We start from the raw sequence: 19,051 nt of genomic DNA on the forward strand, positions 1-19,051 counted from the left end.
AGTCAAATGTATAAGGAGGAAAAAAAATTAGCAGGAGCTCTTTGGCTGCACGTATAGCATATGTTTGTAAGTCAAACGTCGCCATGCCAGTACTGGACAGCTGTTTCGGCCTTCTTGGGCCTCATCAGCAGTACGCAGGCAGGCAACGTTTGATCGGATGGCGTCAGAAGGTCACGTGGCACGTGATGCCTCCCGTCAGGGTGTCATAGGACACCTCTGAAAGCCCAGTGCAAAGCCAGTCAAATGTATAAGGAGGAAAAAAAATTAGCAGGAGCTCTTTGGCTGCACGTATAGCATATGTTTGTAAGTATACATATATATATATATATATATATATGTATAAGGGGTGCTTCACGAAAATCCCCCGGCTGAATAATTCGTGGACGGGTGGCGCTAGCGAAGAAATTTCTTTTTGGGATAGATCCTTGGGACATCGCCCATGAACTGACTAGTGAGCGGCTTATTTGCATACACTCACTAATTATATGAGCACCCTAACTTTTAAATTGTATTTCGCAGTTTTACGTAACCTCCGTTTTACGCATCTGGACCTTCAGCGAAAAATATTCCAAGAAAAACAGCGCGTCGACACTTAGTGATTTTTCCGAGTAATTAATTGGTTTCGGTTTACATATTTCTTGCGCGGAGTACCACCAAGCACGTCTGACCAAGAGTCTCAGTCTCACCAAGTACGTCACGTGTCCCATCGCAAAATGACATTCAAGACATTTGGTATTGAATAACCCAGTTCTGAATTTGTTTCTGATATTGTGTATTGAACCACACTCATACTTCAGCCAATAGGACTAGGTCAAGCTCAAAGGACACGCCGAATTTATGAGGATTTATGTCTATCATCCGAAGCTGGAGTGAGAATCGCGCCACCAGCTCATGGATAGATTTACTTTGCTCTCGTCATTTTATTAGAGCTGTCTATTGTGCTTCTTAGGGAGGCATGTCATAGCATATTTTTTTTTTTCGGTTCCTCATCAATCACCTAACGATGAAAAAAAAAAAAGAACAATAACTGTGTGTGCACCGACTCCATGTTAGCAGCGATTCAACACATACGCGTGCAGAGGATTCCTAAGAACATGTTTGAGCCTTTCACATGTAAACCGCATGTGATGCAAAAGTAAATTCGTCTTGGGCGACATTCAGTTGGCAAAACTTGACTCGTTTTACAGCTGTCACCGAAAAGGGACGTTAAACTCACGCGGTTTCTGGTTTCCAGGATCAATTACAACTTACAAATCAGTGCACAATTGTTTGCAATCTTGAAGATGTAACAGTTCCATTCCTTGGTATCTGCCCAGCTGCCCAAGAAGTAAGTGTCCCATTGTAAACATTTCATATTTTCAATGATCATTCTACGATGATCGTTCCACCGGTGTATCCAGAGCAGAACAGAACATTAAACGAAAGCTTCGTTGTGCACCATAGAGCATCTTAAAACAACATACATATCTGATAATTTTGTTGAACTCGTCAGTGTGTGAGATTGCAGAATGGACAAAACCTTTTGGCAATGACTCGAAACACGAAAGTGTTGTCGTAGTGTATAGACAATAATTTTGCTGGTCTCAATAAGACGTTAGTATCTGATTCTATTTCAGGGTTCAACACGCTGCTACGACAAAGATGATCAGGTAAAACCATAAACGTTTCTCCCATGAAGAAAACCTAAGCTAAGAAAGCACCTGACAAAGATGAAGCCGGCTGTTCTGACTCAACAGTACCGGATGCCTCCCTTGTATTCTTGGCTGTGTTTACATGACAAATACATGACAAAATACATAAATGACATGGCATGACAAATACATGACAAAACCAGCTCCCGTGGCATAGTGGTTAGGATGATCGCTTACCACGCCGAGACTGGTACGTAGGGAACACGGTTTCGAATCCTGGGACCGGCTGTGCTGACCGGCTCTCTGAGGTTTTCCCTGGGTTTTCGGAAGACTTTCCTGACGAATATGCGCACAGTCCCCCGAAGTCTGCCCATCACTCTAAAAACAGAACTTCACCGCATAGCACGCTGTGCACCAACCATTGCCGCGAATGATAGGGTTATCGCTTATGATTCGAAGAGGGGTGGGCGTACGCCTTTTTGTGGCAATTTGGATATATGAAAATTGCCACAAAAAGGCGTATGCCCCCCTTTCTCTTCGAATCAGAAGCGATAACCCTATCATTCTTGGCAATGGTTGGAGCACAGCGTGCTATGCGGTGAAGTTATGTTTTTAGAGTGATGACGTATACTAACGTCCCCCTGTCCTTGCTCCTCTCCTCTCTCCGTCTGTTCACCGCTCATAGCCACAGTTGCTTCGCGGCGTTAACACGGAATTAAAAAAAAAGAAACACATGACAAGTTCGGATATTTCTTCCGTACAATTTGGCATTAGTACTCATGTAATGAAATTTTTTGCTAATCTTCTCAAGCCTAGTGTCAGTTGGGCGAGCCGATTTTGTCGAACGCAACGAGAAACTCCCCTGTATAGCACTCGTAAATGAATGTGATCTTGGGAATCCGGGGGACCTAGTGGGGCATAATCTTCCGGTTCTACTAGACTATAGTGCCCGGTTTCACGAACGCTGGTTAACTTTGAACCGTGATCAAGGGCCGTTAAAGGGCCGAGACTTAGAGAGAAAGAAAGACTTTTTTTAGAGACGTTAGTTGGTGACGTGATAAATGTTTCAGTGACAATAACTGTGTTTAGTGAAGCAGAGTTAACCGTTAAATTCAAATTAAGGGACTGGTGATCTCGGTTCAAATGTTAACACGCGTTGGTGAAACCAGGACTTGGGCCCGGTTTCACTAAGTGGTCAACTTTGAACCGAGATCAAGGGCGGCTAAAACTTGAAGCTAATGCTCAATTCTTTTTCACAAACGTTAGTTGGTGACCTGATGAATGTTTCAGTGGCAGTAAACCCAGTTAGTGAAGCAGACTTAAGCTTTAAATTCAAGGTAAGGGACCATTGCTCTCGGTTCAAATGTTGCTGAATTCCAACGGCTCGTCAACGGCTCGGAATTTTCCATTGAAAATTCCAACCGCTCGTCAATGATGCGTGCACCCTCGCTGTACTGTTAACGTCCTCCAGAATTCGTTTAACGCCGTGCGCGGACGAGAAGGTGCAGTGGACATGAACGCGTTAAGCTCAATATTTTAACTCATTCGTATCCACTGCGTATTCCTTGAGGCAAGAAAACTTTACAGCAATGAGAATGCTATCGGTCCGTGTCCCATCAAGATAAGAATGTAATTAAAGTGTCTGGTGTTCACAAATACCAAAGTAACACAAAGGGCGTCTTTTGAGAACACCCTTACATACTCCATGTCGATGAAAAACAAACGGAATTTTCCCAGTTGTCGTGTCGCATTCCTAATGCCATGAAATGTCCGGAACGTTCTTAACTCTTCTCGCTTGTCACAACGTGTACTGGGGTATTCTCCCTGCAACGGTAACAGTGTCAAGCATGCCATTTCATCTTTCACTTTATGTTCTGCGACCTAGTTCTTCTGCTTCAAGCATCGCTTATTTACATGTACTCGAGACCATCCCGAAAAAAGTCATTCAGTTGTCCAGCGTGAGCTCGGTGTGCTCGAGAAGCACGCGCGCTCGTGAATGCAAGCGTACGTGCAAGTAATGTGGCTCAGCTAATATACACAACACTCGTCCCCCAACCAAAAGATACCAAATTGAAAGTCTGCGAAAAATAAAAACAATGTCACTTTGTGTCACTCAGACGCAACTGTATCTTTTTGGTGGTTTTGTCACACGTGTTGAGCCATAGAGTTCTTCGGCAACTGGACCTGGTTGCTGCTCTGACAGGAACTGCTGGCTACAACCTTGTTGTGAAGTTCTGTTTTAACAGTGTACGTGAGTGATCTGGATTACCTTCGATCATGATGACTTTTGGTAGCTCCGGGTCCTCCGCGCTGTCTCCCTCTGCTCCGTACGTTCCCGTACGGTGCTTTATCTCATAGTCGTGTCCCCCAAGCGGCAAACTCTATTGGAGCATTGCGTGGTGATACCACATCCAGCGTTGGCTTATCGGAATTAAACAGGCCCAATACACGCTTGTAGTCTGCACGTATGCTAATCCTTCTACCGCAGACGTACTGTCTGAACTTCGTCATGTTGAATATAATTGACAGTGCTCCACTGTCTATCTGTGCGTATCTTCCCTCACATGACGACATGGTCCTCGAGGCAAAGGCATATGCGCGTCCTTTTCGTGCGCCAATACAGCGTCTACCCCGCAAGAGAATGCGCCATAGATCAGCACGAGTGGCTTACAGAGCTCGTAGTGAACAATAATTAGCTGCAGCTTCAAGAGCGACGCTACTTAGTTCTAGTGAATGCTTCGTCATGCTCTTTCTTCCACTGCCACTTCGCGTCCTTATCAAGGAGTCTTTACGGTTCATCCAATTCTGTCGCCTTGCTGGGAATCAAAGCGGTCGTAGAAATGTTATAGCCCTAGGAATGCTTCAACTCAGTCTTGCTGGATGGTTCCTTTGCCTTCAGTATGGCTCCTATCTTGTCTTCGACTGCCGAAATACAAAGGTGGTCAACGCGGAATCCTGGAATTGTGTGCGATTCAAAAATGTGCTTCCAAAGGTTAAAACCAAGACATATTGATTGCCTATATGCCTTGCTCAACTTGTCAATAAGTCCGACATACCTCATCATGTTCTGGCGTGGTTTGCCCGCTTACAATGATATCGCCAAGAACAACAACTACACCTGGGATTCCCTGAAAAAGATTCTTAATGAAGCGTTGAAAAATTATCGGTGCGGCAGAGATGCCAAATGATGGTCTTCGCAAATCCGGACTGTGCCGTCCTTCTTTGTGACCGGCACTACCGGGGTAGCCCACTTAGAGTAAGCCACTGGGTCTAAGTCCGCCCTGCTCTTCAGTACCTGTTCCACTTTGTCTTTCACAGCGAACGGTACAGGGCTGGTTTTCATCATGTAAATAAGTGTTGATCCTCCTGCGTACCTCTCCACCCTATTTTCGAAGACTGAGTATTGTTTCCATTTCGAGGCACTTGCTTGCATAATGTTTGCTCCCTATTCCGAATGACTTGAACCCTACGAGGCTTGGCCCTTGGTCTTTGGCTACAAGAAGAGGCAGCTGCTTACTCTTCGATTCGTATTCTACCTCTGGTGTGAACGAGCCTAGATCTGGCAAAACTGTCCTGGACCAAGTGCGTAGCTCCAGATTCTGTCTATTCAGCTCTCCATCGCATCCCCACATTTGTGGAAATGTTTTTCCTACTAATGAAATGACCTGCTCCAGAATCTAATTCCATTCGTAGCAACTTGCTCCCCAACAGCACTGCAATGATAAGTGGCTGATAGGTGTTACCGCCTAGCGTTGCATGAATTGGTCTGGGAAATGCCAAAAATTGATTAGCAGGCGTAGTTGTCTGAGCTGTTCTCGGCTCAGCATTTGTTTTGGACTTTCCGCGGTGCCTCTCACTCTCGCCCTGGATCCTAGAGTTTGGCGAAGCTGTGCCCTTATTCCTACAGACTTTCGCGAGATGTCAAACTTTTGAACACATCTTGCATGTGTAGGCTTCGAACTTACAAGTCTGAACTAAATGGTCCACGTCCGCATCCGTAGCATTGGTGTTGACTGCGTGACGTATTAGGCGATTCTTTTATCTAATGCAAGTCAGCATTTGTGGGTTGTGCGGTGGACCTGACTAAGCTTTGTAATTTTTTTTTCTTGAACATTCAGCAGAAAGTACAATATCGAATGCTTTCTTGAAATTTAACCCTGACTCTTCAAGATCTTCCGTTCTATTAGTTCTTCCTTAATTCCAGAACCTAATCTGTCGCGAAGCATTTCTTCTAAGTTGCTGTAGTTACAGAACTCCGTGAACTTGCGCAGTTCAGCTGCGTAATGCGTTACTGTCTCGTCAGTCTTTTGTTCCCTTCACATGAAAAGTACACGGTGAACTATATCCGCCGACGGATGTGGCATAAAAGTGCTGATTGAGAGATTTGACAATGTCGAAGTATTTCATTTGACAGATTTTGCGTGACAGCGAGAGAGAGCATGTCAACGCGTAAGATGACATACTGTTGGAAATGTGACACGCTGCCTGTATAGTGGTTTGTGATATTCGCTGCTTCGGAAGAGACTTCTTGTGAGAGACTTGTCTGTGAAGCCATGGCCGATTGATCCGGATTAGACGTTATGAGTCCTTGCTGCACAAAGCCGTCGCTACTGTCATCTACTTAAAGCAAGACTTCTGCTTCAAACACCGCTGCATTGTCAACTGTTCTACCGTTGTTATACTGAACTACCGTTCCCAAGTCGTCCAGGCGTCTCTCTCTGAACGAACTACCTGATATAACTAGTTTTTGTGCTCTGTCTCCTTACAAGAAATTTATTGTTCCTCCAACAAACGAAAGGACAGCAGACAACCCCTCCCGGTCGCGTATTTCCAAACCCGCTCCTGTACAACAGATCGGCCGCCGCCGCCTTCAGTTAGCGCGAGGGCGGCGGTGGCGGCAGAAAACCCTGAACATGGCGGCTGCTGCTTCGTGTCTCTAGTTTGCGATGGCATGAATGCCCATTGTCATTCAAATTATTGTGAGAAACAAAGCGCGAAGAGTGAAAAACCAAATATAGGCTAAAGCTTCGTTGTGTGTCACCTTCGATGGAGTGTAGCAGTATGAAAAATAACGCTTTCCAATCCCGTCGTAACGGTATTTCCTGCGATTCTTCATATAGCGACCACTCTCTGAAGCTGTTTACGAGGAACATTGGAATTAAGTCATTAAAGAACTAAACCGTCGTCGAATTAGGACATGGTCATGGCGCATCTTCAAAAACAGCAAGACCTACTGTATGTACTGAAGTCTGTACATAGTACATGCACAAAAGATAACACTTCTGTGTAAGGACACCTGTGCGTCCTAACTTTTCAGGTTCGGGGGGATGTGTGATTCGGGTTGTATTTTCAAACCTTTAATTCGCTGTGAAATGGAGTCCTATTAATACATTCAGATGATGTCCTTTTCTTTCTGCTTAGACCTCTTTGCTGATACTTGTTGGCCTCTTTCATGTTGACATAAAAATCATGTACACTAGCTATAAGTGGAGACACTGCACTATCTTTACGTAACTATTAGTTTTTAACAACTGTACGGTGTACTACAACAAATAATCTACTGAGCTTTTCTCCTGATCAGTGTTTTTATTCAGTACTTCTGACTCCAAGCAGGTAATTGCGGCAACGAACAGGAGAAATAGCATGCATAATATGCACAAACATTGGTATGCTCAAATACAGCAAGTGTACCAAATAGCAACAAAATAAAACAGAATGAAAGGCTGCCAGCAAAGACAAAAACCATAGAAATAGGTAACATTTCCTTGAGTTTGAGGAACACATAATACGAAGATTACAACAGAAGACTATAGGTATCACGATGACATTATGAAACATGCTGCGTTACTCACCTCACAGTGAGGAATGCCATTCATACTTTTTGTTGTTTGGATAGATATGTTCATTTTTTTTATCAATTCATTATTGTGTAGTTAGATAAGACATTACTTGATTTTCTGCCTTACCACATGCCCCCACTGCACATTCCACAATAAATATGATGATGAAGTAGATGATGCTACTTCTACCATTATTGATCATGTTACGATTAATTTTGAGGAGAGTAATGTCAACTGTGGGGTGATTGCCACGGGGATCAAGGAACATGACTTGATATTTATAATAATAATAATGTTTTATTGGAATAAATAATAATGTTTTATTTACCCAAGAACGGTCGTGACAACCCTAATGTTGGCGCACACAAATACAATACAATGCACTACAAATAGACACAGTATATATACAAATACAATAATACAATATGCAAATGCAGGCAATATGCACCACCAACAAGAGACAATCTATGCAATCTAAAAAAAACTGTACATGAAAAAGAAAGTATATGACTTGAATCGAAAACAAAAAAAAGATCACACGCACATTGTAATGTGAGAAACACGTACAAAATGGCACGGCAACGGCAACGGCATACAAAATGGCACGGCAACAAAAGGGAAACTATCGGAAAAAGTAAAAGAAAAGAAAGTTAAAAAAAATGAGAAAAGATATGGCACCTAAATGATGTACATGATTATGAAAAATGTCAAGAGATCAACGAAGAGAGTTAAAACAAATTGGCACCGTGTAACGGGATCATTAGGACAGCAGTGGTTGACATAGAATGTTGGGGGGTTCTGCAGAGTAGCACGTGGGAGACAAAAATTTAGGCGGCCTAACAGATTAGGGGAATCAAATATGGAGTGCACACATTTAGAAAGAAACATCATGTCATGAATGTGGCGGCGGTTAACAAGAGGAAGCAAGTGGAGGTAATTTGAAGGCTTGTCATAGTCATAAGATAAAAATGATGGGACATTCCGCAAGAAACGCGAATGAATAATATGAAGTGTCCTTTTTTGGACAGCTTCAAGACGTTTTATATCGGTCGAACAAAGATACCCCCGGACGTGACATCAGTATGAGAGAAAGAGCTGTCATGGATTACAAGGCGTCAGGGTCTATTTTAGAGATGGCTGATTGGACGTTTTTAGATTCTGACGCTTCAGTGGAAATTAAATGCAATGACCTTGTTGCTAAAATTAACATGTCAATACAAGCTATGACACGTAAGGTAATTCTCAGTAAGAGGAATACAATAAAGAAACATGGATAACTGCCATACTTGGCAGTATGCTAAGTATACTAAGTATGCGGTCTGGATAACTGCCATACTTGGCAGTTATCCAGACCGCATACTTAGAAGCATCAAGCATAAAAACAATTTGTACAAAAAGCTTCGCAGTCGTTCGGATGATGTGGCCCTAAAAAACCGTTATTCTGCTTATGCTGTTGTTCTCCGCAAGGTACTCCGACAGGCGAAAATTTCGTACTATCACAAGTGCATTATATTGCGTCTGGCAACAGTAAAAAAAATCTGGAATTTGGTTAATGAAGCCTTGAATCGGAGGGCATCAGCAAAGAAAGTGTCTGCCATCGGCGATCCCAGTGGACGGCTTGTTACTAGACCGCAAGAAATTGCAGAGATATTTAGCGACCACTTCACAAAATGCGTTTTTGATTAGCAAAAATGATGATAGGTTTCGGGAGGTTCCATTGCCTCAGCGTAATGATGACATGTTTTCCTTTCTCCAATTACACCAACAGAGGTAGAAGGCATGATACAAAAGTTAAATAGCATAAAAGCAGTGAGTCATGATGGCGTATCGGTATTTATTTTGAAACGTTTCAGACACATTTTGTCTATACTCCTTGCTGTGTTAATCAATTCGATGTTCATGGAGGGTTCATTCCCAAAGCATCTAAAAATTGGGAAGGTTGTGCCAGTCTTTAAAAAGGGTGATAGGCTGTCTGCCACAAATTACCGCCCAATATCTGTACTGTCGGCCGTGAGCAAAGTTGTTGAAAGAAGCATATTAGATAGATTACATTTTTTATTTTCATGACAGGAATTTGCTTACGCCCTCACAGTACAGTTTCACAAAGAGAAAGTCAACTGAGCTGGCTCTGGTAGATATCGTGGAATACCTAAAGCAGAACCTAGATAACAAAAGATTAACAACGGCCGTTTTTGTTGATCTTTCCCGTGCTTCTGACCTTATCAGCCATCACGTTCTGAAAAAAACTCGAACGCTATGGCCCAAGCAGCACAATGTACTGAAAGTCGAGTGCAATAGGGGTGGACGGGTAGGTGGAAGGCCTTGAACAGACTCGTGAAACTAAGGAACATTGATAAAACACAAACCGTCCACCTCTATTGCACTCGACTTTCAGTACGTTGTACTGCTTGGGGATGTACGAGGCCCATCTCTTCATCTTTTTAGTGATTATTTAAAGAATAGGGAGCAATCCGTTCAAATTGATAACGAGTGTTCCACGAGGCGTATTATCAGCTGCGGTGTGCCGCAGGGATCGATACTAGTGCCGTTTTTGTTTCTGGTTTATGTGAACGACCTGCCTGAATTCCTGTCGCACTGACGGTATTATACGCGGATGATACAAACATATTTGTCGAGGGAACCTCTCTTCCTGAAGTCGTTGTAAAGGTTAACCTTGCTCTTCAAAGGCTCTCCCACTGGCCCAAGCAGCACAATGTACTGAAAGTCGAGTGCAATAGGGGTGGACGGTATGTGCCTTAGTTGTTGTTGTAATGTTCTTTAGTTTCACGAGTCTGTTCAAGGCCTTCCACCTACCCGTCCACCCCTATTGCACTCGACTTTCAGCACACTGTGCTGCTTGGGGGTTGCTGCAAACAAACTAAAAATAAACCTAACTAAATCATGCTTCATTATCTTTCAGCCCCGGCAAAAGACAATCATGGATCAGAATCACGATGTCAATTGTTGTGGCGTAAGGCTACAGCAGGTTCACTCGGTTAAGTTTCTGGGAGTGTACTTGGACTCCTGTCTTAGCTGGCTCCCACACGCTGCGTATCTGAGGCAAAAGCTTACACAAGGTTTATTTGCACTCTCTCGTTTAAAACATGTAGTACCGCTAAGTGTTTCATTGCTTGTGTATAGCGCCCTGATCCACACTCACATATCTTACTGCTTGGAAGCATTTGGTATTACCTATAAATCAACTGTTGAGCCATTATATTCACTTCAAAAGAAATCGTTACGAGTCATGCTGGGACTTCCTCCACGTGAATCGGTTTCTTTCTGTTTTAGGTTACTGGGAATTAGGGACATACACACGTTGGTAATATTCAAATGTCATTTGCTCATCTACAAATTGTTGCACGGCATATTCGACTCGATGCTAATTACAGTTAATTATATCATAAAGCAGTACAATTCCAGAAGTGAGTTCTGTATACGTCTTCCCCAGCCTCGCACGAATTATGGGCTGCAAATGTTCCAGTACTTTGCAGGGAAAAATTGGATTGGACTTCCAACATTGATAAAACATGCGTCTAGTCTTTACATTGTCAGGCAACGATTGTCGGATGTATTGTAACTTATTTTTCCTTTGTTCTCTTCTGGATGTCATTGATGGTGCAGTTATCTCAAATGCTTTCTGCAGGGCAGCATTGGACTGTATAATGTGTATGTTAGGGACCGCATCACAGGCATGCTTAGCGGTCCCGCATCAAACCTTGTAAGCAGAAATGGTGCTAAACAAAAGAACCAGAACCGAATAAGAACCGAACAGAATAAATTTAATGGTCATTTGTGATGTTAACTACAGTCTGTCAATTAGATTTTCGCTTTGTATCTCACGTGTCTTTAATTTCGGATCTGCCTGTATACGTATCTTCGCAGCGTCATTTCCACTGCACATTCCACAGTCAGCCCTTCGTCACTCTCCACGTGAACCTGCACGCACCTTTGCATGCATTTCACGTAAATTAATTCTGCTGAGCTTCCCTTTGATTTTCCTTCTGACATCCCACTATCAATAGTAAGGAATTCATCAAACACTGAGCGGTGCCTGCGTTTAGTGCATTACGCCATGTTGTACTTTGTCTCGCTAGTTGTTTTGGTCAAATCATCAGCATCCCTTCTGCTGTCAGTTCTGAATCATCTAGGAAATACAATACAAGACAGTGATTTGCTGGGATTTTCTTCTTGCGCGAATGTTCGGGCTCAAAAGAAACTTGGAAGTTACCCCAAGTTACTTTGACAAAATAACATAAAAAAGGAGCAAGTTGTTCAAGAAGTTACCGGAACCCAAAAGCGACGAGTTAGATTTAAAAGTATACAGGGGGACTCGCAATATACTCAGCTTCTTGTCAGCTCTCTGAATAAAGAATGGTAGCTTTACAATAATGAGTTACCCCAACACTGATCCTTGTTGTTGTTATCGTTAGAGCATGAATCGATGTGCACTAAACGCTGCCAAAATATGCGTGCAACTACGCACTGAAAATCTTCGAAATATGCAGTAAAAATCCTTAATATGTGCACTGTTTTGCATTGTTTGTGGTACAAAAGTAATGCACCAAAATCCTATTTTTTAAAAGAAGTGAGTATTTTGTTAGGGATAATACGGTAAAATAAAGCCGCATTCGTTCTGCAGAACACAACAAAGGATACTTGCGCCAAAGATATAAATCGTGGAGCTAAGGCATTTGTGATTGATAAACTAGCGTAAACGCAGTCTAGGTGGTGGACGAAACAAGCTTGAGCATGAGCAACACGAACATACGTATATGTTCGTGTAAATCCGTGCTCAGGTTATTTTTATCTAGGAATGAAGTGATACAGTGGGCAAACAAACCTCTGCGTCCACACGTTTACTGGTCAAGGCGTAGGGGGAGGGGATATGTTTATTAAGAAAATAGATACGAAAAGTTAGCAAGGCAAAGAGCCGGCTTGCTATGGGAAAAAAAAAAAGAAAAAAATGCAAAGAAAAAGAAGGAAAAGGAAAGAAAGGAAACGGTAAGAAAGAAAGAAGGAAAGAGACACTAGAACAACGTCACATGCAGTTCACGAGCCCTGAGACTCGGAGAAAACAGAGGAGAGCAGCAGTGACAGCCCCTGGTTGGGGTGCAAGACAAGGCCAAGGAGAGGGCCAACGAAGTTACAGCCAATCTGGAGCAGACGGCAATGAAGGGTGTTCCTATGGTGAACGTGTTGCTGACAATGTAGTCGTAGTCAATATGTAAGTCGCAGTTTCGGTCTGGAACTGCAGAGCACATATGGCGCACCGACAGCGAATGTGTAGACGGCGTAGGGGTTAACTAAAAAAAATCTCCAATACCGGTGTTCACACACTCACTTGACCTCATCTTGATCATACTCAAACCATCATGTCACTACTTTGTTACATCACATACACGTATACATGTAAATGGAGGTTTAAGTGTCACAGGATGCTCTGATTGCATTTCCAAGAGCACTGCAGCCCTGTAAAAAACAGCATGCACCACCGTGCTATGAAAAAAAAAAGCATAACTTATTCATATCAGATGAGTACCGTAATGTGTCATCTCTGTTCATTTCATATGTTCCCTGTCTTCATTCACTTCACAATGTTTCCTAACGTATCCCAGCTTCCACAATCTGAAGTACTGACAGACTGATATTGTAATGTTGCGCCGCTCTGTCCTTTCCATGAAATCACTATAGGTCGCAGAGTGAATTACTTGCTTGGTCTACATGCACCTGCACATTTGTTTTGGTACGGAAACCTTATTTATTGCACACAATCTCCAACGCTTGAACAGCTTTCACCCTATTTTGCCGCTACAGTAGCTTTTTATTATCTCAGTCTGATGGGACAACACGGCACATTAATGATGGTAGTATCGCATGCCTAGGGATACGGCTTTGGTTTTATCCGATAAGCTCTGAAAACACCCACCAGTAGTTTTTTAAATGATGTTTTGTACAAAATATTGAGACTATTCTGATCCACAATGCCAAACTTGCCATGCCAAAAGTCATGTATTGGCTTGTGGCCACAAAGGGACCGTGATGAATTTGTACAGCATTATGGCTTTCAGCGAATTGTCCTGCCAGGGAGATTCAGGACTAATTCTAATGAGAGTAGGCCATAGTTGCACAAGCAAGCGTGAATATAAAAGGTTGTCCAGTGTCAGATGCTAATATTAGGCATTTACCAAGTTCAGATAATCAAATAGAAGGACAGGTCTCAGATTACCAGCACTCACTTCTAACTTGTCTAGTATATACTTCACTTCAGCGTAACCGGGTATTTTACATATTGTGCTGCCAACGTGCAATGTCAATGTGCAAACAAAAAGTTGCACGCTGCATTACAAAAGTATGGCGCACACGCTCATGTTTTTTGTTTAATATTTGCTTCTGATTTATCTGATGAACTTGAGCAATTGTGACCGTTTGCCCGCTTCCTGGACCTCGGAACAAGTAGATTTTCTAATGTCAGCCACTGTCATGTAACCAAATTAATGTGTTTTGTGTATATCAGGGAACTGAAGGTAATCTGCAGACTGTTCGAAACGTATCGGTACACACTTAAGTGTTGTGTTTACGTCACTGCGTACAGACTTCAGTACATGCACTACGTCTTGCTGTTTTTGCAGGTACGCCATGACCACGTCATAATTCGACGACGGTTATTTTCTGTAATAATTGAATTCCAACGTTCCCCATCAACAACTCCACATGGAGTGATCACTATGAATAATTGCAGCAAAGAACGTTACGACGCGATTGAGAGGGGTTATTTCTCGTAATGCTACACAGTCCGTCGAAGGTGCTTAAACACAACAAAGCTTTAAACTAAATTCGGTTTTTCATTGTTCGATTTATGTTTCTCAAAATAATTTCAACGACAATGGGCATTCATGCCATCGCAAACCGGAGACACGAAGCAGCAACACAACGTCACTTTCACTGAAAACGTTTACTATACGTGGTCTCACGTTCTCAAAAGCAAGGCGCTTAAATGTTCTAAGAACATTGCTTATCGTCATCCAAAGGCACCTAAACACATCTATCATTTACTTCTCACTCATTAGCCGTCCAGTAACATGCTCCGAACACGAATATAGCGGCCGCCATGACATTTCAGGGTTTTCTGCTGCTGCCGGGATACGTAGTACATCGCCGCGGACGTGCTAACTGGAGGCGACGGCGGCGATCTGTTGTACAATGGTTGTACAGGAGCGGGTTTGGAAATACGCCTCCCGGTCACTTCATCACTATCACCCGCCGTGATGGCATATGCTACTACTCAAGGCTGGTTCACACTGCCACGGTCGCGCTTACGGGCTACGGGTTGCGCTTACGTAGTACCCATCTCGTTGCCGGCTACCCCCCCCCCCCCCGTTCCTCCATCGTTCACATTAATACGTTTCGGCGCTCCGTTCCTCCAGTGAGGAGCGGCCTCCTAGAGCGCCATCCTTCCGAAGAAAAGTGAAATAGGGCCACAGACTAGCATGGCGTCTAGCGTCTAGCACCCCGGTGTTGGGTGCTTTGGAAGACAATCAGATATCCCTTGACGATGTTCTTAACTGTTAATGTTCTTAACTTAACGCCATCGTCGACAGTGCAACGTACAACTCGCTGCTTCGGGCAGATTCATTGAGTAAAGATATTATCTGACAGACCCACTGCTATGCTAATTGTCATCCATGAGTTTTCTTTTTTCGTGGCATCCCTGTAGTCGCTTCTTTTGCTATTGCATAGCCAGGGAAACTCCTCAACTAGGAGAATAAGAGCTTCTAAGACATCCAATGTTTCCGCCATCTTTGCAAGGAGACGCGCGAGACAAAACACTTGCGCGGCATCCGACCTTTTCTGCCATCCTAGTGGCCAGTGCGCTTACGGTTACGGAGCTTGCGGGAGAAAAGTTGCTTCAACTCCTTGCGGTAACGATCTTACGGGCGCCGTCTCTTCGTCGTCAAGGCAACCCCCACCGTAAGCGCCCGTAACCCGTTGATGCAAGCGTAAACGTGACAGTGTGAACCAGCCTTCACTCTGACTTGGTTGGCAGCGTCCAGAGACCACAAGTTCGTGTTTTCGATTGCTACAAGGCATAGGCGGAGAGCTCTCAATCTGCCGGAGGGTGCCGGGGCAGAATGTCCCCTCCTTCCATGGACACAGGTCGGACAGGGTGTCAGGAATTGTGTTGCGACGTTGTGAACAAATTTTTACAGTATCTTCACGATCACTCGCATGAAACACTCGATTCTGCCCCCCATTCGGCCCCCCAAGCCCCCCGCAGTCGGCACCTATGGTACAAGGTATACGGCTTCTCTTAACAATAAGATGTAGTTCCTCGTACTGAAGCGCAGACTTGTAGTCTTCACTTGAGACACAGTCGACGAGGTGTTGCAGGCTGCCATCTTGTTTTTTGCTACGGAAACAACGTCGATGACGGAAGGCAAAAAGATGAGCCGGTCGTTCCAACGTAAAACGCAGAAGCCGCGCTTCCGTTCCCGCGTACGCGCTCTTCCTCAGATAGAGAACAGCGTTCCTTCCGATCGCTGGGTAACGGTTTTCTAAAACTCTCTACTTCCGCAACAACTGCACGGGAGGTCCACGTTGCTTCATCTTTTCCACCATAGTGTTATGGCCCGTCTGCGAATGCCCCGTTATTGCTGCGTCCTGAGTCAACAAACGCTTTGTCACGTGCTTTCTTGAACCTTTTCTTTCTCTCATGCGCGTAGACATACTGTTGTATCCTATATGCACACGGCCTGCTGTAGTAATTAAAATACATTCCGAATTCGTGATTCTCTGCAGTGTACTTCATGTAACGTGTGTTGCCTAATCATGGTCAGGAAATGTAACGTCCACTACATTATCAATAGTCGTCCAAATTTAGTCTCTGTGCATTTTATTCTTCCCGGGCATATCATTAATACCCAATTAGAAATCGTCATTATCGAATCGTGGCGGCACTAACGATATCAAACGAAAAATAAAAAAATACCGTGAATCATCTTTCGTATCAATTATCTGCTGTTGAGCCGCAGGGGCTCAACAATACACGATGGCACCGTAGAGTTGGTGAACTTGTAACCAGGGATTCCCCCCCCCCCCCCTGGGTGTAGGGAAATTTCCTCCTGAAATTTCGGACCCCACCCAGCTCGGCCACCAACACGATCTGGTAGAGAGTCCGGCGCAGCGAATTACATCCTGTACTGTCAAACTTTGGCTGTAGGACCACAGTCATGCAGATGATCGTACCATGCATTTGTCCAATCTGTGTGCTAGGTATTCATTGAGCCTCGTGAGACAAGGTGCTAGTCTTTTTTCTTTGTCGGTCGTATGATTATGCATCTTAATGTTGAAATGCCGTTCATAATGAATCTGTATTCTAATGTACAGTGCTCTAACGTAATAACATCTAGAAATCAAATGGGAAAGCTGTGCAGAGATGTCCCCATTATGCCGCGATTCTTTCCGTGTCTAAGAAAAATTCTGAAGTGGAACCTTGACCAAGCATAAACCGCTGCCTTGAAAGCTCGGCACCCGCCCCCCCCCCCCCCCCCCCAAGCCGTGAATTTCTGGGGAAATCACTGCTTGTAACCACGTCCAGTCTTCACCCCCAGGTTCTTCCCATTAGTTCTCGTATTTCTTGTGTTGCTTCCCAACTCTGTGAACTTTTTGTTTGGTATAAACTCACTATAATGCATTCATCTTGGATGCATCATGAATCATAAGCACATGTGTCAACATAGCATTCATGAATGATGTGTTGATACATGCGCTTATCCATATTTTCCACACGTTGCTTGTACGGAATTATGTGCCGTGTTCTCCCTTTCGTTTCCTTAGATCAAGATACAATGACTGCAGCTGTGACGTGTTTTTATAAGACAGCATAATCCCCACACTTTGTTGGTCTCGCTGTTGCAATGCGAGCAACCCAGCGTTTTAGTGTCCACCATTCCGCGGACCATTTGAGAAGCTGCAAACTACAATACGAGAGCCTACCACATACAGCGTAACAACTAATGAAAACAGGTTGATCCTGCAAAGTTAGAACGGACAATGACTAGAATGAGTACCGGAGAGTACTTGTTTGATCGTACCGCGAGATCCCCCCAAGCGACAACACTGGTCCCTTTTGCTTTATTTCCTTTATCATTCCTGTGCCATGAAATGTCTAATGCGTTACATTTCCGCAGATATGTTTCTTCCATACCTGCGGTATGAAATACAGCGACGTGAAGGCTCTGGCACGCAAATACTGGAATATGGAGGACTCCTATTACAAAGACGACGAGATCTGTGCAGCTCCATAGACATCAAGAAGAACGTCGGACGGACTTCCCTTTAGTGTTGATGAACTTCATTTTGATCACGTACAGAAGAACAATTGTTCACTATCTTAGTCCCATAAACGATTTCAATAGTGTCTGTAGAATACTACCGGTTTGTTTATTTTTCTTTCGCATTTCGGTTTTCCCTGTGCCAACAACACACCTACAACGTTATCATGTAAAGACACGCAAGATCGTATCTAAAGTTCCTCATCAGAATCCATGGAGGAAACTAGTCATACCAGATGTTTATATGGCTCGACAAAGGACGGTGCCCTGTATTCGCGTACATCGCTTCGTGTGTTTCCAGGCATTTCAAGTTAGTTATGGCCTTAAAGCACATGAAGTCTTTGGGATCCTCTGAACAGCAGCGGTGCACTTCCTGCAATGGACCTTTTCCATATTCGCGTCGCCCCTGGCGGTGGAATGTCGAACGTCGTGTCTTTCCCCCCAATAATGGTGACGCTTTACGAACTGGCACGTACGTTGAGTGGGAAAGTAGCAAGAGAAGATTGGAAGAAGAATGCGGAAAGAGGTGAAAGCGCATTGTACTCATTATCAGACGTCAAACGTCTGCGTAACCCTGAAACCGATTATCTCCCCACAATGAACATGACAGTCGCCCGCAGGTGGGTTTATGGCTATGTTTTCCGCTCAAAAATGGCGGACTCAAGGGCTGGGCATGCGCATACGCGTTCTCGGAAATGGTCCATTGGCATGCGTTCAGCCATCTGCCTGAGCAGCTGCTTGGCTTGCTGCAAGCCGATTAGGACGGGCGTTCCGGGGATGATTCAATACCAAAACCACTTTTTTTTTTCAGTCAGGCGTGATTCACACAAGGTTTTTGTACTTGAGGTTTTCTTTTGCCCATTGTATTTTTACTGTATGTGAAAAGATTTCACGCAGGAAACGCCAAAAGTGAAAAAAAAAAAAGACTTAAGCAGTACTACCAATTATGTTCGCAGCTGCACATACTTATGTGAACTAGATGCATTGCCACACGCAATTGGCGCAAATATGGCGCCGAGAACGTTGGGAATCGCCCCCTGGTGTACACTGAACAAACCGTGTCGTGGGGATATTCCCGGGCACTATTCGCACATTGTACTGCGCATCGAGGCATTGAACGTGTAAGAGGCTGTCCAGCGTTGGTCTTTCCTGATAATGCACAAACGAAACGACATGTGTGTTCCAAGAATGTCGCATTTTCATTCCAATATGACAGTTTTTACTGTAAGTAACAAAAGGAAACAGA

General features: G+C 43.9%; 1 protein-coding gene across 2 annotated transcripts in view; it reads left to right on the top strand.

The window, feature by feature from the left end:
- LOC135369728 (uncharacterized) overlaps window positions 1-17,893 on the top strand; it is a 112,685-nt gene extending 94,792 nt beyond the window's left edge. For both annotated transcript variants that reach the window (XM_064603248.1, XM_064603256.1), the window contains 3 exons: window positions 1,235-1,327; window positions 1,617-1,649; window positions 17,662-17,893. In XM_064603248.1, the coding sequence (XP_064459318.1) occupies window positions 1,235-1,327; window positions 1,617-1,649; window positions 17,662-17,778 (243 nt within the window). In that variant the 3' untranslated portion in view covers window positions 17,779-17,893. The remainder of the gene's footprint in view (window positions 1-1,234; window positions 1,328-1,616; window positions 1,650-17,661) is intronic.
- Window positions 17,894-19,051: the final 1,158 nt, after the last annotated feature.

This window comes from Ornithodoros turicata, chromosome 1 (assembly GCF_037126465.1).
Source record: "Ornithodoros turicata isolate Travis chromosome 1, ASM3712646v1, whole genome shotgun sequence".
Taxonomy (NCBI): Eukaryota; Metazoa; Arthropoda; class Arachnida; order Ixodida; family Argasidae; genus Ornithodoros; species Ornithodoros turicata.